Here is a 27718-nt window from a genome sequence, read left to right as displayed (position 1 = left end):
GGCACTTCTCTCTTTCCTGGCAGAATATATTTGCTTTTCTCCCTCTTCCTATTGCACTTCATTCACATACTTCATAGACAGAGCATCTATCTGTCTCACTAAATGAGAACTTAGTGAGGGCAAGAAGGATATTTTATGGACCTTTGAATCTTTAACACTCACTGAGCACATGGTAGTTGCTCGACTTAATATTTACTCAGTTGAATTCATAGCAGCAACAATAGTATTTATTCAACAACTATTAAGTCAAATTCTGGTAGGCAACAAAGGCAAAAGGACACTGTCCCTGCTTTCAAAGAACATAAGAACTAATACTAAAAACAGATCTGGAAATAATTATAATGCAATACCACTTTCTAAGGCAGAAAAAGCTATAAACTACCCATACATAATGGGAAAAAAAACCACACACACTTTAGTCTTGTGGGGAGGTCCTGAAATAATATCACAGAAGAGAAATAGTATCTAGTATCAATTATAGTGCCAAGGAAGACTCGTAATAAATAGTTGGAAATTGAACAGTTGAGCATAACTGAAGAATAAGAGGAGTTTGCCAAATGGCAGCACTTAGTGAGGGCATTCCAGATCAGCCGTCCCTGTTCATATGCTCAGAGGAATGAAAGGTGCAGTTGATATTGCCACTGGAGCATGAAGTTGGAGGTTGAGTGGCAAGATATTAAAGCTGTACCTGGAGGTGATGTACTAGATCGTGAAGAGCCTCTTCCTTGAAGAGAAGTTAGATTTTATCTTGCAGGTGGTAGAAACCATTGATGTAACAACTAAAACTATTATATTTTAAATCATAGTATATGCCAAGCAGGTGCCTATAATCCTATTACAGAGTTGGTATATCCTCATTTTATAGTTGGGGAACAATAGCTCAGAGAGATGAACTGTTTAGGTTTTCACAGCTACTAAGTGGAAGAACTAGGGTTTAAACTTAGGTGGGTTGGATCCAGACCTCCTGCCTGCTTTTTAAACTATATTTCACAGCCCCTTCAGTAGGAAAGAAACTAGATCATTTTTACATTTATCAATCAGTCTGGAGTCTTCACATCATTCTCAAGTAAGTCCCTTTTTTATGTGAATTTAAATTCTTAACAGTTTGGACACTAAATTTTAGTCTTCTGATGGCCCAAAATGATATCTTAAGTAATTTACCTCTTGCAGGATACTTTTTATTTCTGGTGCCATTTTCTATCTAGATAGTCCAAATAACTCTTGGCTTATTGAACTACTTTTTGGGGTGGGGGAGTGTCACCCTTGAATATTATAGACCAATCAACATGACTTAAGTACTCTAAAAGAGAAAAATTTGATATGCTACTGCCCCCGCTTTTGAAACATTTAAATCTGTCTTCAACATGCAAAAGGAATATTTAAAGAAAATCCAATATTAATCTTAATATTCTATTTAATTAATATAGATATAGTTTACTATTTAAATTATTTCTGCCTCATAGTTCCAGTGTGCCTAGTTAGCTTGAAGTAGTTCAGACATTCTCTAAATGAATGTGTGATTGCTTGGCTACCCTATAATAAGATTCTTCCTAATTTTAAAGATTATTAAAATGTAAATTCTAGAGATATGGATGATAATAGTTGCACAACGAGAATGTACTGAATGCCACTGAACTGTACAACTAAAACATGTTAAAATGCCAAGTTTTATAATTAATAATATTTTACCACAATTTAAAAAAACGTGGGATAGAAGTGCAAAGTGGCCTGACATCTCTTTTCAAGACATTACCAACCAAATATTTTTGAGAGCCTTTTGTTGCAGATAATTTGAGTAAGATGTAAGGGAACAGTTTATCTCAATTTTCCTTATCCCATCACCATAGGCTGATCAAATCACATATTCTTAATACTAATCTATTTAAAAAGAAAAAAAGAATTTTGTTTATTTGAGTGCAGGGATAAAGAAGGAAGCGGAGTAAGGATATTACGGGACAGTCATCACGAGGGTGGATATGGGAAAGATGCCTTTGAGTGCTACTGACCGACCCCTCGCTTTAGTTTCTTGTTCAAAAGGGAAATGAAGGAGTTAAATAAGCTTTCCAGTGTCACCTCCACAGGTGTGATGTGCATGTCGCAACTCCAACTTATAACTAAGGCTCAGACTTTTAGGTTCCCCACCCTTCCCTATCCCAGTTCCCTATCCCAGTGCCAGGAGAAATTAAATTTTTACCCATTAGATTGCAAAAAAATAATTAATGTGCTGGTGGAGATGTGGGGAACATATTATTGGTGAGTGTGAACTGCATGATTTTTTGGAAAGTAATCTGGTAATAACTTCAAAATTTTTTAGTACACATACTTTTGGCCTAATAATTCTACTATGTTGCCGCTACTGTGTAGGGATATTAATACAAGAATGTTTTTTGCTGTGGTGTTAGTTGTGGTAAAAAAAAAAAAAGTAAAAGCAACCTAGAAGCCAATCCGAAAATGGTTGAATAAATTGTGTTTTATCGATTCTAAAGACCAATGTGATCTGTTAGAATGTGAGTTACATCTGTATGCATTGGCTTGGAATGATGGCTTTGCTATATTATTTATGTTAAAAAATTATACAGTTAATAATGTAGTATGATCTTTAAAAAAACAACTATGTGTGTGTTTGAAAAATAGAGAAAGGTGTGAAAGGATTTTAAAGCTTTCTAAAGTTAAAAAGGAGAAAAGAGGGAGGGGAGACCTGTAATGATAGAAATTATAGAGATTACTTTGGGGTGGGTTGATGACAGAATGGGTACAAGAAAACCCTGGGTACAGGTAATCTGTATCTTGATGTGGGCATTGGTTACACAGGTGTGTTCACTTTGTAAAAATCCATCTGGTTGTATGCTTATGATACAGGTTTGTGTATATATTATACCAATAAAATTTATTAAAATTATGTCACAGCAATACAATGGAATACTATTATGTTTTTTAAATACTTTAAATATTTACTATGTAAAGTTGGGCAAGAAACAGGACAACCCTATTATAATGTATATATAAACACACAAAAAGACTGGCTAGAAACACTACAATGTTATTAATATGTTCAGGTGATCCTTTTTTTAAGGACAGTTTTAAATAAGGACAGTTTTGGGGGGATTCATTGTTTAGGAAGGTTGTAGAAGGTGGTAAGCAAAGCTGGATTACAGAGCCTTAAGCAGAAAATAAGAGTGAAGAAAGAGAGGGGGAATGTTAAAGGAAAGAAAAATAATGCTAATGAGAAAGGTGTAGTAAGGTCAGGTAATTTTTTTTAACCCCTACCAAGAAGGTACTTCTAACTAGGAAGGGACTAATTTCAGCTGTCAAAGCATCCAGCTGTAGTAGGGCCACATGAAAAATCCTCTCCTTTAGCAGATTCAATTTGGTTTTTGCAAATAATTAACACTTTATATTTAAGTTTTGGTTTTGTTTAAGCATTTAGTTTTAATGAAACCGTCATTGATATAATAGTATCAATTGATTATGCAACTCTTAGTACCTTAAAAAACCTATATTCTCCTCCTAATCTTTACTGTATTTACGATAACTGGCTCATATCTTTTTGTCCCATAGTTGCACATGGGGCAAATAATACCTCCCCAGTGAGAGAATCAAATTTAAAAAATGTATATGAAAACACGTTAATCAAATTAAACACTATCAGTTGTATATTTCAGTATTTTTTTTGTTTTTCCTTCAGCCCTAAACCCTTAGGTATGAAAAGCGGTTATTTCAGATGGAATTTATTTCACTTAATGAGTTCAAAAGTTGAAGTTTAGGAAAGAATGCATTTTAAAAATCAAGTTCTGCAAATATAAATGCAACATTTAGTGTTAAGATGTGGGTTGTAATTGTAGCGCATTTTTAATATTTTAGACCAAATATTAGTATTCAGTGATTTTATATCAAATTGAAATGTAAACGTTTTTATTTCTTTTAAGTATTGGATATCGATCAGGAGAATTATTAGGGTGTGGTTTTTTTTTTATTTCAATCATCCAGTTTTCACCATAAAGGCTTTTTTTTCCCCTATATGAATCATCCTTCATTTTTCACCATGTTAACTTAAAATGCCTAATAACCAAAACTAGATCTTTTCAGGTGTTTCGCGGGAAGTGATAAGGATTTGACTTTTAATTAGCCTTTAAATCAGTAATAATCTGAAAAGAACTCGAGTTGGATTGGATTGGAGAAAACTGCGTGGCATTAGGACCCAGGGGGCTCCCGTGAGCGGATCTAGGGGCCAGATTGCAAATTCGCGGTGACTCAGTCTGGTCGGCTCCTTGCGCTCGGCGGCCGCGGCGGCAGGAGCAGCAGACATTGGCGGCTGAGCCGCAAGGATCAGTTCCCCGGGTTTCGTGGTCCGAGACATCCTTCAGGGCGTCCAGAAAGGTCCGAGGCGTTTGGGGAGCGCAGGGGCCGTTCGGGCGGGGAGAAAGGCGTTGCTTGGCGTGGGGAGCCCACGGGCCTGTGTTTGGGGAGTAACATTTGCTCTGTCTCTTCCTGTGTCTGGCTTTATTTGCAGCAAACCAAAATGGAGTATGAGTGGAAACCTGACGAGCAAGGGCTTCAGCAAATCTTGCAGCTGCTGAAAGAGTCCCAGTCTCCAGACACCACCATCCAGAGAACCGTGCAACAAGTATCCTTTCTGAGGCCTCGCCGCCGCCCGCGCAGCTCGGCCAGCGCGGGCCCGCTCCTCCGGCGGGGTGGCTCCCTGCCGCCCCTCCCCCTCCTTTGCTCCCCGGATCCCTCCGCCCTCCGTCCTCCTGCGGGGAGAGGCGCGCCCGCCGCTGCCCCTGCCCGTAACCTCGCGCACGCGGCCCTGGTTCTCCGTCCCGGGCGCCGCCGGTTTCCGGCCCGCGCGAGGCAGGGGTTGCGGGCCGACGCCCGTGATCACGACGTGTGCACCGGTCGGGTAGCCACGTCCCTGCCCGCCCACTGCTGACCTGCCAAGGGGGTAGGAAGTGGCGCGGCCAGCGTGGCCCGGGTTCAGACCCCCGGGGCCCCGGCCCACACAATGCGCTCGGCGCGTTGGGGCCTGCGGGCTGTGGAGAGGCCAGGTGGAGGGCGCTCTGAGAACGGCTGGGCTCGTCCTCGCAGCGTCCGCCAGAAATGGGGTGGAGCTGGCGCGGGGTTTGAACTGCCGGCGTGTTGGGCCTGGGGTTACTTCCATGCGCTTCCCCTAGAAGAGTTGGAGACCTAGAATTAGGGAGCTTCAGGCCTCACCCCAGGACTGTTCATGCTGACACCTGTTGCAAGCTCCCAGGCTCCCAAATTAGATTTTCTTTTTAAATCTTTGGCTCAAGGCTGTTCACTTATACAAGCTTTTACGGAGTTTGCTGGTGTAGCGGTCCTATTGCTACGGTTTTGGACACAGAAAAAGTTAAGAGAAGAAGGAAAACCTTCCTTAGGTGTTTTTTTGTCATGCCCTAAACTGTGGATATCGGGTGAATTCTTGGAGCCAATAAAGGAAACTGATTTATTCACCTGACATAAATAACCTTTTTATCCCTGTTAAGACCAAAGAAGTTAATTCTAAAAAATAAAAATAAAAAACAAAAACCCTTTAAGGCAGCTCTTTTTTTTTGCAGAAAAAGCCTCTTGGTTGGTTTATTAGGAATTTGTAAGTCAGTTCTTTCAGTGTAATTTGGGCCTATTTACATTGTAAACATGTAAAAGGGAAGTTATGTGTACATACACACTTATGTACCTAAATAAGTATATATATCAATTACATGAAAAGAAAGCGCCGGTAAATTTCTAAGTAGTACTGCATTGCTGTAACTTAAAATCTTCAGTAGATAAGTAAGTACTTAGCTTCTTGGTTAAAATGGTGCCCATTTAAAAATGGAGGTCTGCTTGAAATTTTTATAAAGCTATTTCTTTTGAATACTGTTAATACCAAGAGAAGAATAGTTTTGGGGTGTATTGGAGCTTGTATCCTCATCTTATTATGGCTCAGTCTTAATCTGTGTTACAGCTCTGGGAATGATAGAAGTTGATACTTAATGACAATTATATGACAGTTATTAAGTTAGACAAGCCCCAAACCATACTGTAATTCTTAATACAGCACTGAATATCAAAATTTCTTGTTTTAGTATGTATTTATTAAATACTTTTTATATGCCTGTGCTTGGGTTAACAATAAAATTTAATGTTTATTCTGTGTGCCTGGAGCATTGTATGCCGTCTATCTACAGGACAAGTTAAATTTTAGTAAGTAGAGGCGATCAGTTTTTAAAATCTGCACTACTTTATATTTTCAAAGTGCCTAATGATGGCCTTGTTTTTTTGTGTCTCTCTACAAAGGAATGTATTAGTGTTTTTATGCTGGCTTGAGCACTTTTTGAAAGATCATTATAATAGTATGGATAGATAGTGCCAGTTGTGAGAAAGTAAACCTTAGCAGGTATTTATGAAAAATTTATTAGCCTATCAACATGCTTTCAGTCTTGGCCATTCACTAAAAAAAGAAATCATTGCGTTTTTCTTGGTCAAAGAAAGTATCACACTGTGGAATTTTTCTAGATAGTGATTTTGGTAGTTAATTCACATTTTGACCACCATAACATTGAGATATTCTAGTATGTAATAAATAGATAGTACAGTGTACCTTGTGTTTATATCATGGGTTTAATTTGAAAAAGAAAAACCCACAGGTCCATTGAGTAAAAACATTTGAATATTTCTGTCCATTAAAACATAATCAGGGATGTTATTAAAAAGTATATTAGAAGTTGAGAGGGCATGAAGAAAGATAAGACAATGTTATGTCACTGTTGTGTGCCAACAGAATAAAATACCTGCAAGTTTGTGTCACTGGAAGTGTTAGGTCTTGGTGGTAAACAATTGTAAAATTATTGCAGTGTAGTAATTTCATAACACTAATTTTATGTAATAAAATTGAATATGTAGGCTGGTATATAAATGACATTTTATCTTAACGTTTGAATTCTAAAGAACAAGTGAGTAATAAAAAGTGCTTTTTAAGTTAAAAATACTTCTAGTTAGGATTTTTAAAGTTCAAAGAAATTCTATTTTGAAAAATATTTTTGCAATTATGAGCATGGTGAAAGTGGAATTTGGCTTATGTTGTAATGGGTATAATTGATATAAAATACTAAGTTTAATATTTCAGACAAAAAAGCACCTAAGAGGTTTAACACAACTACTAAGTGTATTCTTGGAATAGTGTATTGATGATTTTAATGAGGTGCCGAAAAAAGCAAGGCTAAAAATACCAGAAAAAGAAATGTTTGATTTTACATTGAAAATACTAAATTATTTCCCCAGATTACACTGAGAAGTTTCCTTAACTACTGTTTGTTCTAGAAACTGGAACAACTCAATCAATATCCAGATTTTAACAACTACCTAATTTTTGTTCTGACAAAATTAAAATCTGAAGGTAAGTAGGGTCTGTGTTAATAACTACTAAAAGTGTTTTAAGCCCTGTTAAAATATACTGGGAATTACTCATTTCAAAGGATTTCATTGTAGTAACCACTTGCTTTACAGATGTGGAATAAACAGACTTGAGTTACTACTACCACTCTAAGTACTTAGATGCTTATTAACAAGCATTCAACTGTTAATCGAGTGTTTTTATAATAAATTTCCTGATTCTTGGAAATGAAAAGAGTGTTGCAAAGTCTACTTTGGGGTGTAGCTTCAATCCTTGTATAAGAATATCATAGAGATTTACTCCTTTTAACATACAGAATGAATGTAGGATTTACTAATTGACTGAATATATGTGTGTTCAAAAAAAAGATTTGAAGTTCATATAACCAAGATGAAAAAATGAAATATCACTTATAATCACATCACATTAACTATTTATTCTACACGTTTTAAACTTAACTTCTATGATGGTTTAAAGCCTGAAAACTTGCGTGGTTTTTAAATGACAGTCATTTGATTTTTTTTTTTCCTAATACACCTCTTTGCCAGGTAGTATGTAGGCTCAGGGGCAGTAAGCAAGGATCTCTGCCCTCATGGAGCTTACATTGTAATGAGAGGTGTTCATGGAGTTATTTGTTTTGAGTATTTCCTTTTTGGAACATTGTCAGATATAGAAGATGCTCAAATATGTATTAAGCAACTGACTGGCCTATAAATATAAAAATTATAATATCCTATCCAGTGATGAGTGTTTCAGAAGCCATAGTGTGGTTAGTAAAGACACAGCACTTAGAGTTGGGAAGTAGTCTCAGACTCAGACACAGATTTCACCTCTCTTTCTTCAACTCTAAAATGCGTGTGTTAGGCCCTGGCTGGCGTAGCTCAGTGGATTGAGCGCGAGCTATGAACCAAAGTGTCACAGGTTCGATTCCCAGTCAGGGCACATGCCTGGGTTGCAGGCCATGACCCCCAGCAGCCGCACATTGATGTTTCTCTCCCTCCCTCCCTCCCTTCCCTCTCTAAAAATAAATAAATAAAATCTTTAAAAATAAATAAATAAAAATAAAATGCCTGGGTTAGACTACCAGACCATCTGTAAGGTTTGAGCTCCAAGCTCTAGTTGGTTAATGGCCTGAATGTGTGGTAAAATCTCACTAATAAGGTATCCAGATTTTGATAACCCATGCACAGCAGAGTGACTTATTTTGAATTGTTTTCAAATAATTTTCTAGTTAATTGTAGGGGTTTTAATTGCTGAGGAGGGATGTAATAGAAGCTTTAAAACTTTCTAAATCTTCATTTTAAGAAATTAGAAATCCCATCAGCATATCTTTAAATTCAGCAATTAATATTTCTAGTTTAAGCATACTTATGATACACTGTTTCTTATACAGAAAGTTTATTTTCCCTACATACTACAGTAGTTTATAATTAAATCAGGGCTATTTGGTTTTAAAAGAACTTATTTAGTAATGACTTTTTCTAAACTATAATTGTTTTTACTTGAAAATTTTAAGCTTATTTCACCAACTGTCTACTCTCATGTCCTCATCCTAAATTCCAAATATTAGGATGGTTAAAATATTATACTCCTTCTTAAAGCTTTCTTGGGGTATAAAGGTACATCAGAAGTATTTGAAAAAGCAGACAAACTTATTCAAATAGCAAGAGAAGTTGGTGTAACTGCCTTCAAAAATACCTCTTAGCTACACAACCACAAAATTGTGGATTTTCCTGACACTGATTAAAATGTATTTCCTCTGTTCATTAGTTATTTTCTTGAAGGACATAGTAGGAGCTTTATGTTTGTATAATTGATGTTTCTTCGTTTACTCATTTATTTCGGAGAAGTTAATTATATCTAGTTTTCTATTTAAAAAGTTGTGACCATCATATTAGAGAAGAAACATAAGTAACATCTTAAAAGAAAATATTTAGTAATCTTCACCATTCCTCATGTGTATTTGTTTACACCGAATCGTGTAGTAATGTTTTAAATCTGGAGGAGACCTCAGAAATGAGCTCATCTAGTTCCTCACTTTACAGATGAGCAAATTGAGGCCCAGTGAAGTAAAGCCTTACTTTCTTTACAAAAAGGAAGTGGTACTCTGGCTGGTGTGGGTTGGTTGAAGCATCATCCCAACACCAAAAGGTAGTGGGTTTAATTCCTAGTCGTGGCACATATCCAGGTTGAAATTTGATCCCTGGTTGGGGTGTGTAGGGGAGGCAGCCAGTTGATGTTTCTGTCATCCTTGGGTGAGGATTGAAAAAAAAAAGGAAGTGGTTACTTCATGGCTCCTTTAAATAGATTTTAGAGAGGATATTTTTAATTTTAATTAAAATAAATACTTTAATATAAAATATTTTAAATAATTTCACTTTGTTATTGAAACTCCTCATCTTGTAACTTTTATTGTGAAAACAATAGTGTATTTCTTGTAAACAAATAGGCCATTTAAAATAAAATTACATGACTGAATTAATGGGCTAACTTAAGGCAAAAAGAAGTTTATTGCTTGAGGAGGTTAAATATCTCACTATTTATTTTATGGCAGTTTTAAACTGAAGAGAAGTTAGAAGTGTTTTTGTTTCATTTTAATCTACTCATTGGAATGGGTTGTAATTGAAACTGGGAAGAAGTTTTTAAATGGTGACAAAACCTCTTTGGCTATTTTGCTGCGATGGCCTGAATATATGCAAAGAAACTGTGCTATCTTTTTGCCTCTCCCTGTGTCTTACCATTGAAGATTTTGGTGCCAGTCAGACTTTAGGAGCACGCTACTAATTAGAACAAGCTTGGGGTATTTTGTTTTTTAGTAAGGTATGTGAAGTAGTAGTGCTGTAATAGTATATTCTGTTTAACGCACCAGCTCTTCATGTCCTCTGGGCTTTCATGGAGGGTGAAACTATACAGTGCATCAAGCGTAGTCTTTGGAACCAGACTCCTGAGGTTGACATTTTGGCTTCCCCTCTTAGCAGCCTGGTGGGGCTTTGGCAAAGGTCTCAGTTTCTTTATTTGTGCGGTGAGAATAATTTTTGTCTCATGAGGTTGTGAGGATTAAATACAAACTACGTGGAAAGCAGAAGCACTTAGCAGTGTTTAGTACCTGATAAACATTCAGACGATGTTCGCTATTGTTTGTATTGTTGATGATGATGCCAGTTGGCAGTGAATCAGTTATATTCTATGAGTATCAGATTGCTTCTTGAGAATTTGTTCACACCATCTCTGGATTTAATTTTTTCTGAAGTAAATTCTGTTTTTAAACTTGGAAAATTTAAAACTTGTTTTACCCCTTTTTTTTTAGCTCAGAGGCAAGTGAAAAACATGACAATAAATGAATGAACAGCAATTATGTGTATTGGAAGGTGATCCCATATATTCTTTGTCCACTTAATTTTTAATGGGATATTAGTGACTAATACTTCAGATCTTTAATTTGATGTTTATATCAGGTTTCAATAAAGCTTGAGTACAGAGGCCATATATAAACTAAATTAACTCTTAAACTGAATCAGTGGTTCTCAACCCAGTGCAATTAATTCTTCTCCTGTAACACCTCCTCCATTTCCCCCAGAATTCGACATTACCTGGAAACATTTTGGGTTGTCACAACTTGGAGAGATGATGCTGGCGTCTATGGCCAGTAATACTGCTAACCACCTCACAATGCACAGGACAGCGCCTCCACCACAAAGAATTATCTGGCACAAGATGTCAGTAGTGCCAAGGTTGAGAAACCCTAAACTATAAATTATAAATCATGGAGCTAATCTTTTGAAATCATTTGTGATATTTTTTTCCTGGTTATAGCAAAATTATTGGAATGTTACAATCAGCTTTTGAATATAAATATTTTTAAAGTCACTGTTCATGGTACATTTTAAAATGAAAACTACTTTAAAACTCAATGCTATCATTATTTTACTACAGATGAACCCACAAGATCATTGAGTGGTCTCATTTTGAAGAATAATGTTAAAGCACATTTTCAGAACTTTCCAAATGGTGTAACAGACTTTATTAAAAGCGAATGTTTAAACAATATTGGTGACTCCTCTCCTTTGATTAGAGCCACTGTAGGTAAGTTACAATTTTATCATTTTATTTCTCTAATTTGTAAATGGGTTTTTTGATAGGAATTTTTCTCATCCATTTCAAATTGAATTGTGATGGGGTGAAATTTTTTATTGCTGCTCTTAAATGCTTTTAATCATGTTTGTAATTACAATAAAAACTCTCACTGGATAAGAAAAGGGTCTCACTGGATAAGAGACCTGGTAGTTGCTTAATCAAAGTTGGTTAAAATGGGGCATTACGAAATGATATTGAGAACCATTGCCTTTTCTTTGAGTTCCTTATTACCACCTGTCTTCCTGTGTAATACATGGGGTATAAATTTCAGTTTCACTTTCTTTTACATGGAAAGAAAAATTTCTTGGTAAAACAACTGGAATACAGGACCTTAGATTTTGACTATTTTTCCCTTGGTCTTAACATTTGACTTGTCTACATCTAATTATAGCAGATCCTCAGTAATTTCGTTTCATTCACCATGGTTTTGTCTTAACATTGATGATATCATAGGAGCCCACTTTTGTTTATGTAATTAGCCTGGGGTAAAATTGGTTTTGTTATTTATTTCACTTAAAACCACAGAACGTGTCAATGACATTGAGAAGTTAATGTACAGCAGTTTTGAGCCTTCAGAATGTTCATTTCAGTGAAAGAATGATTTTAATGGTAATAACTGGTATGAATAGGTTTGGAAGCAAACACCGCTAACTTGGTAAGCACACACATCCCCTGGTGGAAGTAGAAGTAGGCAGGTGTGCTGTAGCGTAGCTTACTAAATGGGCAGCAGTCAGTATGCCATGGGGCTTAAGCAGTTAATTTTACAAGGATCTCGAATTTCTCTTAATCTGGCAGGTTTGCTAAATGGAAGTCAGTTAACCTTCAAAAGGAGTCAATCGTTTTTATTAAAAGTTCTTTACTTTTTTCTATTTTGTCATGGTGGGTTCGAAAAGTACCCAGCTAATCTCTTAAAAAGCAGAGGTTCCCCTTCTAAATGTTCACCTATTAAATACTGCCATAATTAACACTGAGTTTAAATGGGATGGGTAGAGGGCATTTGTAATTTTAGGAAAGGGGCTCCATAAGCTTTCTGATAGACTATCATGTACCCTCCTAATGCTCTGCAACTCTTGACACGTAAAAAGTGTGTGCTAGTCTTTTTTTAATGTTTTAATCTTAACAGTACATTTTGAGAATTTTGCCAGAAAAGGACCACATTTCAGTGACTGTGTGGTAATTTATTAGATGAATGTAAAATTGTTTCTCCTGTTAAAGAATATATGGTTGGTTTGTAATTTTATCGTTTCGGTGAACAGCATCCTTTTATGCACTTGTGGGAAATTTTCTGTAGAGTTAATTCATAGAAGTGGCATTACTGGGTCAAAGTGTGTTTAAACATTTAAAATTTTAATAGATATTGTCAAGCATACCAGTTTTCAATCCCATCTTTTTTGTACACAGAAAATCATAATTGTTTACTTTTTGCAACTGTGTTAGGCGTTAGAGGACTTTTTAGGAGTGGATGAGATTATATGGAGCCAGATGAATTTGAGTTAGTCTGTCAACATTCTTTAATGCTTTCCGCGCAGAAGTAATGGATATCAGCAGTCTGTTAGTACCAGGGTGTTACTTGTGTTTATTTCATTTTATCCTTGCTCCTATTAAGACAGAGGTCCCCAGCCTTTTTGGCACCACAGACCAGATTTATGGAAGACAGTGAGGGGCAGGGGTGGGGGCAGCCAGGAGGTGGAGCTCAAGCAAACTTTGCTCATTGACCCGTTCCTAACAGGCCACAGACCACTGGACCACTATTGGTTCACAGTCGAGGGGATGGGGACGCCTGTTTTAAATCATGCTTGGTTTCCTTTAGGAAGATTCAGGGCTTTCTCTTTCCCTTAATTCTTTTATATTTTAACTTTGGGAAAGAATAATTGACCAGAGGAACAGATATGTTACTAGTCTTGCTGCTTTTTTATCTTATTAGAAGTCTATTTTATCGTAAGGATGCTATCTTAAAAATGCTATCCATACCATAACCTTTACCATACAATTTATTTTTTTAGCGAAGAGTAAAAATTGGCCAACAACTTGACATTTTTTAACTCTTTACCATTGGGAACAACCTTCTCAAGACTAATGGTGGAAAATTCAAAGAGAATTTATACTCACAAACAGTGGAATTTGCTACTTAATAATAATCATAAAGCATTTACTATATACCAAGCATTTTGTGTGCATATGTTACTGAATTCTCAAAATAACTAAGAAAGCACTTTTTAAAAATTTTACAGATTAGTATTTCGAAGCTTTAGAGTACATATAATATGCCTATCAGATTGTATACTCTTAATGATACTAAAAGATCTGTGATTGCCAAGTATCTTACTTTATGTCACTAATTCTAAATTTACTAAGGCAGAGAAAAATATTAACAGAAATTTTTTGTTATTACTCCACTTGTATTAACACAAAATTTTGTTTTACATATTTGTGTAACTATTACAAATAAGCTGCACTACACAGTTGAAATAATCCAGAGTGACATAATCAGTCAGCATGTGCCACTTGATTCTCCAAGATCACCTTGCCAGTCATTTGTTCTTGATCCAGCAAGTGGAAAACTTGGTAGGAGTATGTCCACACTAGAGGGATTGTTGCAAACAGAGTATGTAGGATTGTTCTCCATTAATGGTTTATCTACTTTCCCTCCCTGTGCCTAGGTGCTCCCATGGCTGTGATCCTAAGTTAAGGCAGGGGGCTGTTCTTAGCTTTTTGATGTATTTTTATTTGAACTTCACAGGCTCATGCTCATCACCCAGCGATAAGTGATATTAATATTTTCATGTATTTTCTTTCTAATATTTGTATGTGATTTCTACAAAATAGTGGTTTTAATTAGTGGAACTATGCTTGGTATGTTCTTGAAAAAGGGCCCTGGCTGGCGTAGCTCAGTGGGTTGAGCACGGGCTGCGAACCAAAGTGTCGCAGGTTTGATTCCCAGTCAGGGCACATGCCTGGGTTGCAGGCCACGGTCCCCAGCAACTGCACATTGATGTTTCTCTTTCTCCCTCCCTTCCCTCTCTAAAAATAAATAAATAAAATCTTTAAAAAAGAAAAAGGGCAAGTTGTAGTTTTCTGTACAGGTGATTGTTAAAAATAAAAAAAGGTGATGAAGTATTAAAAAACAAGATTAAATACAGAACTGATTTATGCTGTGGTTCTTCCACTAACATGCTGAGGTGACACGGGGGTCCTTGATGAATGTTAGTGGTTTGGACGTCTCGGGCTGATTCGGGACATTTAGGTGTGTATGGTTTTGCACATGTTTGTGTGCACTTGTTCATGTGGCAGTATCTAACATAATGCATTCAGATTTCCTCAAGGTGTGTTTTCTTTCCAGGTATTTTGATTACAACCATAGCCTCCAAAGGAGAATTGCAGAATTGGCCTGACCTCTTACCAAAACTTTGTAGCTTACTGGATTCTGAAGATTACAACACTTGTGAGGTAAACGTATTTGCTTTGTTATATAATTTTTCTTGCCATATTGTGTATTAATAACCTTTGAAAGTTTTTCTTTGAAAATATTTCAAAACTTAAAAGCCTAAAGTTATCTTTTTGTTTTAAATTAGTGATAATTTGTCTTATAGTTTTCAGAAGGCTTAAGTTTTAAAACCTCTCTACTATATTTTCTATAAGGAAATATCTTCTGTTTTTGTATTTGAAAACTTTTCTTGGCTGTGGTATATATGTAATAAACAGAGTTGTTGTCAAAGCTTAATCAGTTAATATGGTATTTTTTGAAAGTAGACTTAAAACTTACCAAATTCCAGCCCTGGCTGGTGTAGCTCAGTAGATTGAGTGCGGGCTGCGAACCAAAACATCACAAGTTCGATTCCCAGTCAGGGCACATGCCTGGGTTGCAGGCCATGGCCCCTAGCAACCACACATTGATATTTCTCTCTCTCTCTCCCTCCCTTACCTTTCTAAAAATAAGTAAATAAAATCTTTTTTAAAAAAATTAAAAATAAATAAATAAAAAACTTACCAAATTCCCAGACCATGAGTATTTGTTCAGCTTCTCTAAATTATTTTTGTGCCTCTTACTGTATGACATGTCTAGTTTAGTATTAATCCTGCATTAATTGTAGTCTCATTGTTTGCCACTGATCAAATCAGTATCAATCTTTCTGTTTGGGGAAGTGAAGGAGTCCGTATTTCTTCTACAATTTCTCACTGTTGATGAGTACTTTTAAGAATATCTTAAATCATCTGGGCTTCCAGTTTGGGTAGAAGTCTGTTTTAAATTGAAACCATTTTAGGTATTTTGCATAAGGCATTGACCGCTCTTCCTCTCAAAAAAGAGAAAGGCTTGGCAGCAAGGTAGGCCCAGGAGTAACCTAACATGAGGAAATCGGGTGGTCTTCTGACACGGCAGTGTATGGCCCAGGTCTGACTTCGGGAAGGGGGAGACTAGGGAGAAGGACAGGAAAGGAATGTTTAGAAAAGACTCTAAGAAAAAACAAACAAACAAAAACTTGCATTCTCATATGTGTGTGTGTTTTCCTATAATGCTTTAGAAATATACTGATAAGATTACAGAAAAACTAAAATAGTATTTAGCTATCAGGAAACAGTTGATTAAAATTTAAATAGTGCTTTGGTTAATGGTAGTAACATAAAAGGGTATCAAAATTTTAAGCAAGCACTTTCTAAAAATAAAAAAAATTCTTTTCATTCTAAGTTATTTAGTGCTAAAATTAAAATGTATCACTGTATTTAAACTGAGATTTTAGATAACCAATGACTTAATAATTTGTCTTAAAATTGATTAAATTTATAGATTTTATGAGGAAGCATTTTATGTGGGCTGAGAACATGAATTCAAACAAATTAGTCAGTGTTCTTCAGTCTGCTTTTAAAATGGCTTTATTTTTAATTTGAATAATTTACATGTCGTTTACAGGGAGCATTTGGTGCCCTTCAGAAGATATGTGAAGATTCTGCTGAGATTTTAGATAGCGATGTTTTAGATCGTCCTCTCAACATCATGATTCCAAAATTCTTACAGTTCTTCAAGCACAGTAGTCCAAAAATAAGGTATCTATCTGTATAGCCAATATTAAATTAATTTATAAACTCGGATATAAACCTGACTACTTTCTTATTTTTGTTTTTCCTGATATTTTTGTGCCTAACAAAATACATTATATATTCCACAAAGGTGAATTTCGATAATTGAAATTTGGTCCTTTGAAAACAAAGCCCAGGAAATGTTGACCTTTTCTGATGAAATTGTCATTTAATATGATAGTTATTTACCTTCTACATGTTTTAAGTACCTTTGTAATGTTTAACAGTCATGCTTTTAAGGTCCTTTATGAAAGGCTAAAACTCAGTGGGGTTTTGGGGGGGTTGTTTCTTTGTTTTTGTTTTTTTGTTTGTTTAATTTATGAATCTTGCCAAGTGCACATACCTCCATTTGCCACCTATGTACTAAAAGTTCTCCAGAATGACATCTAAATTATTAAGTAATTTTAGTCTAAGGAGCTTACATCTATTTATTTTTTTAAAAAAGTTTAATCCTGAAGGAAGGATTTTTTAGTATACTCTGAAATCACACAGCAGGGCTGGTTGGCTATTCCTGAAGTTAAACTGGTCTGTTTCGGTTTTTTTTCCCTTTAGATCCCTAGTTCCTTGAACACTGCCTAGCATACAGTTTTTGAAATTTCATTATTTTTGCAATACTAAATTAGCCTTTTATTATTTTGTTATCGTCAGTTTTATCATGCTATAATTATCATGATGCCTTTTATATTGTTGAAGTGTTTGAGGCTTTGTAACTTCACCAAAAGTTTTCCAGCCTGCTTTACTTTTTTCCCCTCCAGTTATGTGTATTTTTTTAACTTAAACCTTGCTTATTATTTCTGTGGAAAAGTCATTATTCTTTCTTCTGATTGTCATTTGATTTTTGCTTTTTTATAGTTATCAGTGCTTCATGCTTTTATGTAGAGTAATTAAATATATTACTATGTAGAGTAGAAATTATGTGGTTTCTACAGGCTTCAGGGATATCGGACTGAATGAATGTTAGTGTATAGGCTATACCTGTTAAGTTTAGATGCCCATTGGGGCTTACTCAAGATTCCAGGCTGTATTCCAGAGGATTTTGGTTGCAACAGTGTGACCAGAGGGTAAATCCAGAATCTTTCTTGCATAAATTCTTTATTTAGTTTTTACTCTTGCACCTTGATTTAATTTTACTTTTCTCTTAAGTGGTACTTAATCCAGTATTAAATTCACAATGGAAACGTAAGAGATGCTTATTTGTGGTAGTGTTATGCAAGTAAACATTTTCAAAATAAAATTTTACTCTTCTGGCATAAGTAACTAGATAGAGGATTTCGTGTGCCTAGGGAACACAAAAGGGGTAGTCCTTCCCCCTTTTAACATTTCACCTAAGGTGTGAAAGAAAGTGATGATCTGCATATTTCTAAGAAAGTTACTTTTTGTGAGCAATTCTCAGCAATTAAAAGAAAAAAATCCCAGGTGATTGGAACACTGTTAGTGGATATAAAAATTTCTTTTGTAACTATAATACATATGTTTAAAATTTAACAGGGTAGAGTTCAGCAATACAGAAATGTTTCTATTCCATGAATGTTCATTTTTGGCCATTTGAGATTCCGTTGAACATGCTGTTAAAGTATTTTAATGTATATTTGGGTAAATGACTGTTAAGTATTTTAGCTTTGTACTAAACATGTCTTTCATCTTTTTGTAGTTTTATTCTATATATTTTTAAACACCTTATTAGTACAGTTTAACTAGCATTTACTATGAGTGGTTTTGCCTTTCTCTGTAACTGTTGAACTTTGAGAAGATTAGAACAAGGCAAATACATACAGTTTTATTCATCACATGACTAAGCAATTTAAAAATCAGTCATTTCATTTTTTAATCATACTTAGAGGTACACAAATTGGGTTATATTTCTTAGCTTATGATACATTCTCATCATTTCCCACTTCCATTCAGTCTTTAGTTATTTATTAGTTATTTTTAATAATCATTTAAATCTACCATCCATAATAAAAACGAAGATCTTAAAAACAACCTATATCTAATCCCAACTTTACCCTTTTCTTGGAATTTTAAAACATAAATTTATTGATGTTTGTTTTTAACTTTATAAAAGGTATTGTACTGAATTTAAGCTTTGACTTCTTACATTCATTATGTTGTTAAGATTCATCCATATTGTGTCACTCTAAGTCATTTGTTTTGACTATATATTATTCCTTTGCGTGATAGTTACACAGTTTACTCATATCTCTCTCCCATCACCACTTTGACCCCACTTCTCCAACCCCCCGCCCCCAGTGGCCTTTAGGTGGCTTCCAGGTTTTTGCTGTTGTGGGTACTGCTCCTGAAAACATTTTATGCTTGTCTCCTCTTGTCTATTTGCAAGATTTTCTCTTAAGACAAAATCTTGAGAAGAAATTTCTAAGATACGAGGCATGTCGACGAATAACTCGAAATAACACCAAACTTTTTCAGAATGATTGCATCTATTATACTCTTTATTAGTAAAGCGAGGGATTTCCTGGGTACATATATTCAGCCTTTAGTACTGTCACACATTTTAATGTTTGCCAGTCAAATAGATAAAAAGTGGTATTTCATTCTGGTCTTTATGGTTTACTGCTCTGTCATTAATCACATCGAACATCTTGTCATGTTCGTTAGCTGTACATGGTGACTTTTCTCTTCTGTTTTCCATCTTTTTTTTCTATTGAGTTACTGGAAGAAGCACCCAGGATAGATCATTGATAAACAATATAGTTTCATGATAAATACTGTGGAAAATGAGAATAAGGGGTTAGAGATTCAGAAGATTTTGTATAGAAGGTTTTCTGTAAAGGGTAACATTCATGCAGACCCTGAACAAAGTAAAGTAGTCTTTGCAAGATCAAGGTGAAGATCAGGGAACAGCAAGTAGAAAGGCACTGGAGTTAGAAGCAGGCCATTTAGAATGACAAAAGAAAGACAATTTTATAGCATAGTAGGAAATGAAGTTAAGGAGTAGCCATGTTATAGAGTAATATCTAAGCCAGTAGTCAGCAAACTGACCCATGGAGCCAAAATGTAATCATGGTTGTGACCTGGGAGTTGAGAATGATTTTTAGGTAGTGTCATTAAGAATTGCTGTGGAATTGAATGGGGTATGTCGGAACACATAGACTGTAGACTACTCTCTGTTTTTAGCTTCAAAAGGAACGCGTACACTTCATTTTTAAGTCTGTAAGAAAATAAAAGTTCCCATTATGCCCCTATCCAGCCTCCATTCTACTATTAAAAATGTGCACATGTCCTTTTCAGAAACCTTTCCGTTTCATAGAAGCAATAATAGATTGCTCTGCAACATGCGTTTTCCACTTAATATATTACTCGTATTCTTTCTGTGTTATTACATAGAGAAATCTGACTCATTTGGGGGGAGGGGTATATGGCTGTACATAAGCCATAATATTTTTATAGAGGAATGTTTAAATTTTGTTTCCAGATCCCATGCTGTTGCATGTGTCAATCAGTTTATCATCAGCAGGACCCAAGCTCTGATGTTGCACATTGACTCTTTCATTGAGGTAAGATTTATCGCCCTTCTCCTTTATTTTTGAGAGGGTTAGAAAATGTTCATTGTATGTAGGTTTAGAACAACTTATTTCTCCACTTGTATCATAATAAACATTGGTTATGGTGTGTTTAATATCTTCAGTATAAAAATTTCTCCTTCATTATACTGTTCAATTGCATGTGGATGGTAAATCTCCCATTATTTGCAATATTTGAAACATTGGTGAAGTCGAATAAACTTAGTAAAGAATCTGAAGGCACAGACTAAAAGGAATATAGTGAGTCTTCATTTTACGTTGTCAGTATGTTCTATGACTTTAAATGAAACAAAATATAATGAAACCAGTTCCACCATAGGCTAATTGATACACACGAGTCAAATTCCTATTACATCTAATCAATGTGATAATGAAATGACGTTATTTGAGGATCACCTGTACTTGTGGTTTTCTTTTGGTTTCCATTTAGAAAGTTAAAAGTGTTGGGAAAAAAATTGGCTCTTAAATTTTAAGCAAGCATTTCTAACAACACTTTATGATAAAAGCAGAAAGATAAGAGCATAATTTTTTTGGTCATAATTTTTTTTTAAGCAATAGAATTACTTTTCAGAACTTTCTCTGCTTGCAAACAGCAATTGTGGAAGAATCGTTGAAGTTCCTTAACCCATTTAACTTTTATTTTTATCCAATAAAATTAATGAAATAGTCTGTTTCTTTTCAGCTGTTCTTATAAATTTTTTGTTGTTGTTTTATTTTGGAGAGACAGGAAGGGAGGGAGAAAGAGGGGGAGGCATCGATCAGTTGCCTCTCACAGCCTCGCAACCCAAGAATTGGCCCATACCCCAGCCTTGTGCCCCAAGTGGGAATCAACCCACAACCCCTCAGTTTGTTTACAGGCCAATGTGCAACCAACTGAGCCATGCCGGCCAGGGCTCAGCTGTTCTTTTTAAAAATCCTTCGGAGGCCATTTTTCTGTTGTAAAATTATAAGAGGAGGTGAATATTATTGTGTTTTGGGGTTTTTTTTTCCCCTCATTTGCTGAGTACCTACTATAAATCAGGCAGTGTGCTTGGTGCTAGGGTTATATAAATAAATTTTATGCCTCAAGGTGTTTTCAGTATAGTTTGATATAGAGGGTAGTGGGCAATATTAGAGGTCCATAGTAAGACTGCCTGGATTCAAATCTCAGCTGGGGTAGTAGCTGTTAACCTTGGGCACATTAATGAAGTGATGTTATCTGTTTCATCATCTGTGAAATGAGGCTAATCATAGACATACCTTGTTGGATCATTATACATTTGCTATAAATAAGTTGGAACAGTGCCTGCTACAAAGTAAGCACTCTACATGTTAACTACTGCTATAACTACTTTTAGAAGTTGTAATTATAATAGTATTTCCTCTTAGTATTATTCAACACCTTAAGGGAACTGTGATGGACATACCAGCATCTTATACAGAAATGTAATGTAGAATAAAAGAAATTAAATTCTCTGTAAAAGTAAAAATTGTGTAAGACCGTTTGCGGAGCAAGAACAAGAATGTGTCCTAGCATTTTAAAATATTTTCTGTTAGTGTTATATGCCATGTTAACATTTCTCTGCTACTGGCTAACTGTATAAGAGTTTAAGAGTTTTCCATCCTATAAGAACAATAACCTCCAGAGGAGATGCCTGATACATAGTAGGCCCTCAATAACTATTTGATGCATAAATAAATGAATGAATTGTTTTCATCAGTTATCAGTGTTTTCATCAGGAGCTGATGTCATGTGCTGGGTTTGACATTATTGGTGACAGTGTGTTAGTTTCTAATATACAACAAAACCTACCTTGGTAAAGCTGGGTATTCCTATTAAGACAACATCAAATTTAATGAAAGAAGTATATCTAACATACAAAGCAGTGTGCGATGGGTAAACAGTATTTTTCTCTAACCTTGTAAAATATGTCGATTAAAAAAGGAAATAGAGAGTTTCGAAAGCATTGGGGACTTGGGGAAATCACAGATTTTAAAATTCTGGAAACAGAGCTCTGGCCAGGTAGCTCAGTTGCTTTGCAGGGCCTGTTAGGAACTGAGCCGCACAGTAGAGGGTGGGCTTCAATGCAGTGCGCTTGAATCATCCCACATCCATTCCCCCCATCCCTCCCTGGTTCATGGGAGAATTGTCTTCCACAGAACCAGTCCCTGGTGCCAAAAAGGTTGGTGACCACTGGGTCAGAGCATCATCCAATATGCCCAAGTTTGATCCTTAGTCGGGGCACATATAAGAATCCACCAATAAATGTGTACATAAATGGAACAACAAAAATCAATGTTTCTCTAAAATCAATAAAATGCCAGAAATAGTACTTCACATACTGTCATATTTGATGTTTGAACTTCTCCATTTTCTTGCCACTTTCTTGTTACAAGATTTTAGGTTCATCTATTTGGAGACATTTTTGTGATTTCCTGGGAAAAAACAATGAGGCACATTTGATTTTTATTTTTTTATGATGTTTTTACTGCTTTTAATGTATGCGTGTTTTCATACTTAAAGTAGAATTTCAGGAGTGAGATGGGGAGATTTATTGTTCTTCTCACATCCCTACTTGTAAGCTCTATACGAGACAACCTGTTGTGCTAGTAGGGGCTTGTTGGTAAAGTGAATGTGGGCTTATTCATGATTCTATGAAAATCAGATTCACATGCTCCCCACTGGCTAGCAAGTTACTTCAGACAATTTTTTTAAGCCTTGTAGCGAAACTTGTTAAAAACAGTATGAGATTGATTGCTGGTATTTTTTTCAGGAGTTGACCTGGTGTACCTTGGCAGTTTAGGGTTAAGTTTTAGAAACTCGGTATATATAATTTACCCAATTATTGATGCTTTTATAGAACTTCCACCTGTTACCTCCTTAAGAATCAGAGTTGGTAGGACTGAATCTCTTGATAGGCAGTAATTTTGAAGGATAAGTCTGATTTTATTTTAATGATTACCTATATTTCTGGATCAGCTGGATGAGTGTCCCTATGTCCTAATGACATGGTTTTATTCTCACTAGAAATGACCTCAAAACACAACCAGTCATACTCTATCAGAAACAGTGGTTTTTAGATCATTTACCAAAATCATGATTGGCAGTAATCATTCTGTTTGCCTTATTTTATAGCCTAATATTGTAAGCCAATTCATTCTTTATTTGTACTTCATCTTCTTAGCATTTTTAAATGTTAGCAACTTGCAGATTACTGATCAGTATTTATAAACTTTTCTAATGTATTAGAATACTTAACTAGAAAAAAATGTTCCTTGTGCAATAGAATCTCTTTGCGTTGGCTGGGGATGAAGAACCAGAGGTACGGAAAAACGTGTGCCGGGCACTTGTGATGTTGCTTGAAGTTCGAATGGATCGCCTGCTTCCTCACATGCATAATATAGTTGAGGTAACTTAAAGGCTCACTCATCATCGCCGTTCCCTCAAAAATCTTGGGCACACAATGCATAGTGTGAAACCATTGTTTTCTAGTATTATTTAACTCATTTGTGGGGACTAAAAAATGGTTATGATTATCTTAAAAGGATAAATTCTCTTTATGGTTACTTTTCTTTCATGAGATTTAAGATATTTTAAGATGGATTGCTTTTATTAAGATGTTTTAAAGAGAAAAAATTATTTAAAGTAGTAGGTAGCTTTTAACCAGGATAACTAGGAAATACTTAAATTGTTTGTGTTTACTAGGTATGAGTTAGGATAATCAATAAACTATGGTAGAATAACAAGGTGTAACTATTACTAGAACAAAATACAAGTGGGTTAAATAGTGTGTATCTAGTTCCTCTCTTCGCTCCCAGAGGTCCATATGGTATGGAGAGGGAATATCTCCTTTTCTAAAACATTACAAAAGATAATTGTAAAGATAAGGATATGTAGCAACGTAATATGGGGATAAATGACAGTTTCTCTGAGGAGCCTATTCTCTCCATGAAGTATTTAGAAGAAGCATGTGGAATTGGTTGAAAGTTTAACTGTAGAGTTTGTAATTACCCAAAAAGTTAAAGACATTTTATCATTTGCTAAGGCCATGTGACAGCTGGGGAGCCCAATTCATAATGCTGCAGTTCTTCAGCAGTCTTCAGTGCAGGAGTGGGATGTGGTGCGGAACGTAATAAGGGTTGGTGTGCCACACCTGTTGTGTTGCCACATTTTGCCATGTGAGGTGTTTATCAGTGGGGCAGAGGATGTATATGAATTTATCACTTAACTTCAACTCAGAGTCCCAGGTACTGTGGGAAATCATTTGTGAGTTTATGTTTGGTTTTTGCACATAAGGGTTTTTTAAAGAGGGTAGACAGCGCGCCTTTGGACAGATTTGGGATCAGATGTTCTTCCAAATAAGAGTCAATTTGGCTTGCTGTGTTCAGAGAACATGATAAACCTATTTTGTTGGAAACTACAAATTATTACACTGAGAAACCTCATTACTTCTTTCTAAATTAAAAAAATAACTTTTGTAATTGTATTTATATATGTATCTCCTTAAATATGTGAAGTATGTACTTGCAAGAGACAGCTTGAGCAGTTAGGTTATAAAAAGATTTCATTTTAAGAACAGTTTAATGGAGTGTTTTTTGATTTTGCTGATTTTACAAAGACTTAAAGTTTGATTATTAATACTCACATTTTTAAAAATCTCAGTGGTTTCATAGAACAAAATAGATACACACAGAAGCACCTAAACAATGCATGCATTGCACACTTCATTAGGCAGTGTTCTAAAGTGGCAGTTCTTAAATTTGGCTGCATTTTAGAATTAACTAGGAAGCTTTTGGTGTTGTTGTTTATATTAATTTTCAACCTAGGGTTTAAATTAAGTGCAAGGCCATAGCAAAGGACTATTAACCTGCTGAAATATTGTGAAGTTTATTTTAATTGTATGATTTTAATTGACTAACATTAAGGCTCCTTTGTTTACAGTACATGCTGCAGAGGACCCAAGATCAAGATGAAAATGTTGCTCTAGAAGCCTGTGAATTTTGGCTCACTTTGGCAGAGCAACCAATATGCAAAGATGTGCTTGTAAGGCACCTTCCTAAGTAAGTGTTGCATCTTATGAATGCTTCCTTGTTCTTAAATTTAACAGCGATTCCTCATTTTTATATTTTTAGGTTACTTTCTTCTATCATCAGGGAGTTAAAGTTCTAAAGAAGTCCAGCTTAATTTTATTGTTGGTATAAGTAAAGAGGTTTCCAAGAAATAACTACATTTTCTTAAAATTACATGAGCATGGTTTATTCTAAATCATGCTTGCTTTTGGATAACTTCTGTCACAGTTACCTTTTTTTATAATCCTTGTAATTGGATCATGGACTCTGGTGGGGGGGTTTTCCCACAAAGAAAATGATTGCCCACTGGTTGTGATGCTATGAAATTGGTTAACCTATTGTTAAGGCTATTTTTAACCTGGCGAATGCTTTTTGACCATTAAAAAATTTTTCTTCCATTTTATTGACATAATTATCATAAATATTATATTAGTTTTAAATTTACAATGTAGTGATTTAACATGCATTAAGATCAGTTACTTGAAAGTAATGCTTGTTAACTTTTGAAAAGTGATATGGGCTTGTGGAAGCAAATTAAAATGCAGAAAATTTTAAATCGCTTGGAATTTCATCCCTTTGAGTAATCACTGTTAGTATTTTTGGTGTGTTGTTACTATACACCAAATTCTGTATATTCAGTGTTTCAGGAAGAATTAAATTTAATAGTATGTACAACACTTAATATAGCATCTAGCTATAGTTAGTGCTTAAAATACTGATTGTACCGTTTTGTGGTTTGCTCTTTTCAGTTACTTGAATGTTGTGTACTTCCCTCTTTAAACTCTGAGTACTGGTGCATCATAGGGTGCGTACCGTGTATATATGATTGACTGTTCTGCTGTTGAATATTTAAGTTGTCTGTCCCCCTTTTTAAAGCAAATAATCCTGGAGTAAACATCTTTCTTTGCCCACAAGTGGTTGCTTCTTTCAGGTAGAATTCCTAGAAATGATTTTTTACCAGAGTAACAAGGGCTGAGCATTTGAGGAATCTTCGTAACTGTCCCCGTTTGTTCCCTACTGAGTAACTCGGGCTTACATCCTGCCAGCGGTGGTCCGTCCAGTTGCAACTTCTACCAGCCGTTGGTTATAAGTTCCTTAATCTTAGCCATCTGAATGGGCAAAGGTCGTAACTACTTATTGCAATATGTTACAGTATTGGAGTTTGGGTTTTTTAGATGTTTACAATACTTGGATGTTCTTATTTTCATGTAGTTAACTTTTTTTCTTTTTCAATGAATTCTTTCCCCACCAAGAAAGCAGCCATTCCACCTGTTTTATTCTAGTCTGTCTGGAATGTATTTGGATTTTGTTTTCTTTAGAAAATCTATATATTACTCTCTCTTTTTTCCCTAACTTATACTACTTTTATGATATGCTTTTTTTTAATGTAGGATTATCTAACTCTAAGAATCATATAAACCAATTATTACTTTTTATAAAAATTAAAGAGCTATTAATATAACTTTAGGGGATATTCATAATATACAGTTACAGCAAGGTGCTCTGTCATTATACTAATAAAACCTAAACATTTTTAAAGCAAACAGGGCTCTAAAAAATCAGCACTTCACTCAGCCAATCATAACTGGGTTTGACTTAACATGGCTGCTTTAATTTTTTATTAAAATAATGCATTGTGAGGGTGGAGAACATTCATGTAAATGTGGTGCTAAGATAAAGATCATGATAAAAGAACTTGTGTTGCCTGTCTCCATTAACCAGACTCTTTAAGTATGAGAAAAATATTTTTGGTTCAGAATCAGAATCATACATGTAATGGTACATTTTGTATTGATATGAGCTCACATGGAAAGCACTAACGTAACAAGGGATGGTTGGCATAAAATTCTTTTATTTGTTTCTGGACTATATAGTCTGTTCTGTTTCCTTTTAACCACTACTATACTCTCAGTTATTGCACATTTAATAATATATTTTGTTCTCTGGTAAAGCAGATCTTCATTTCTTTCCTGACTTTTCCCACATTTGTTCTTATACATTAATATCTCTTGAGACGAAAACATTTAACACATTGCCCAGTGCATATTTAAGTAAACATTCATACTATCATTGCTCTTCTGCAATACCATATTAAAAATATTTTTTGTTTTTAAGGGCTACTTGAAGCTTCAGGAGAGAAAGCATCTTAACAATAGACCTGTTCAAAAATCATGGGTTGCCTTGCATGATTAGAGTCGGCAGACATGTCATATTTCCCATGGTCACGTTGAACTCCTGTGTCTCACTCTCCAACCTCATTTTCTTTGCTTGCTCAGCTCTAAAAGTCCTTTATTTTCTGCACATCTTTTTATTCTTTTATCTAGCACAAAGATCATGATCTACAAATTAATTGTACTGACCGAAAACCCCAACTATGCTTAATCTCGCCTGCTCTGAATTAATTTAACCCTTTGTTAAACACTGCTGGAAAAATTACTCTGCCGGGAAGATTGGTGTCTATAGAAATCCATGCTTTTCAGACCATTCACACTATCTGTCAATTTTTCTTACTCTAGGTCAACTTTTA

The 27718-nt window shown here is 35.3% G+C and overlaps 1 protein-coding gene across 4 annotated transcripts in view; it reads left to right on the top strand.

Moving 5' to 3' along the window:
* The window catches only part of TNPO1 (transportin 1), a 94507-nt gene that overhangs the window by 33460 nt on the left and 33329 nt on the right, over positions 1-27718 (top strand). For 3 of the 4 annotated variants that reach the window (XR_006786722.1, XM_045847747.1, XM_045847745.1), the window contains exons 2-9: positions 4511-4624; positions 7321-7396; positions 11327-11476; positions 14868-14974; positions 16434-16567; positions 20034-20115; positions 23409-23531; positions 25064-25182. Coding sequence is in view for 3 of the 4 variants with exons in the window: in XM_045847745.1 (XP_045703701.1) it covers positions 4511-4624; positions 7321-7396; positions 11327-11476; positions 14868-14974; positions 16434-16567; positions 20034-20115; positions 23409-23531; positions 25064-25182 (905 nt within the window). In the remaining variant the exon portion in view is untranslated. Of the gene's footprint in view, positions 1-4225; positions 4378-4510; positions 4625-7320; positions 7397-11326; positions 11477-14867; positions 14975-16433; positions 16568-20033; positions 20116-23408; positions 23532-25063; positions 25183-27718 lie in introns of those variants that run through there. The other variant, XM_045847746.1, reaches the window with a different exon arrangement.

Source organism: Phyllostomus hastatus, unplaced genomic scaffold (genome assembly GCF_019186645.2).
Source record: "Phyllostomus hastatus isolate PE091 unplaced genomic scaffold, TTU_PhHast_1.1 phas_contig_58, whole genome shotgun sequence".
Lineage (NCBI taxonomy): Eukaryota > Metazoa > Chordata > Mammalia > Chiroptera > Phyllostomidae > Phyllostomus > Phyllostomus hastatus.
Note: the sequence above shows the minus strand (reverse complement) of the source record. Positions and strands in the feature narration are given on the sequence as shown.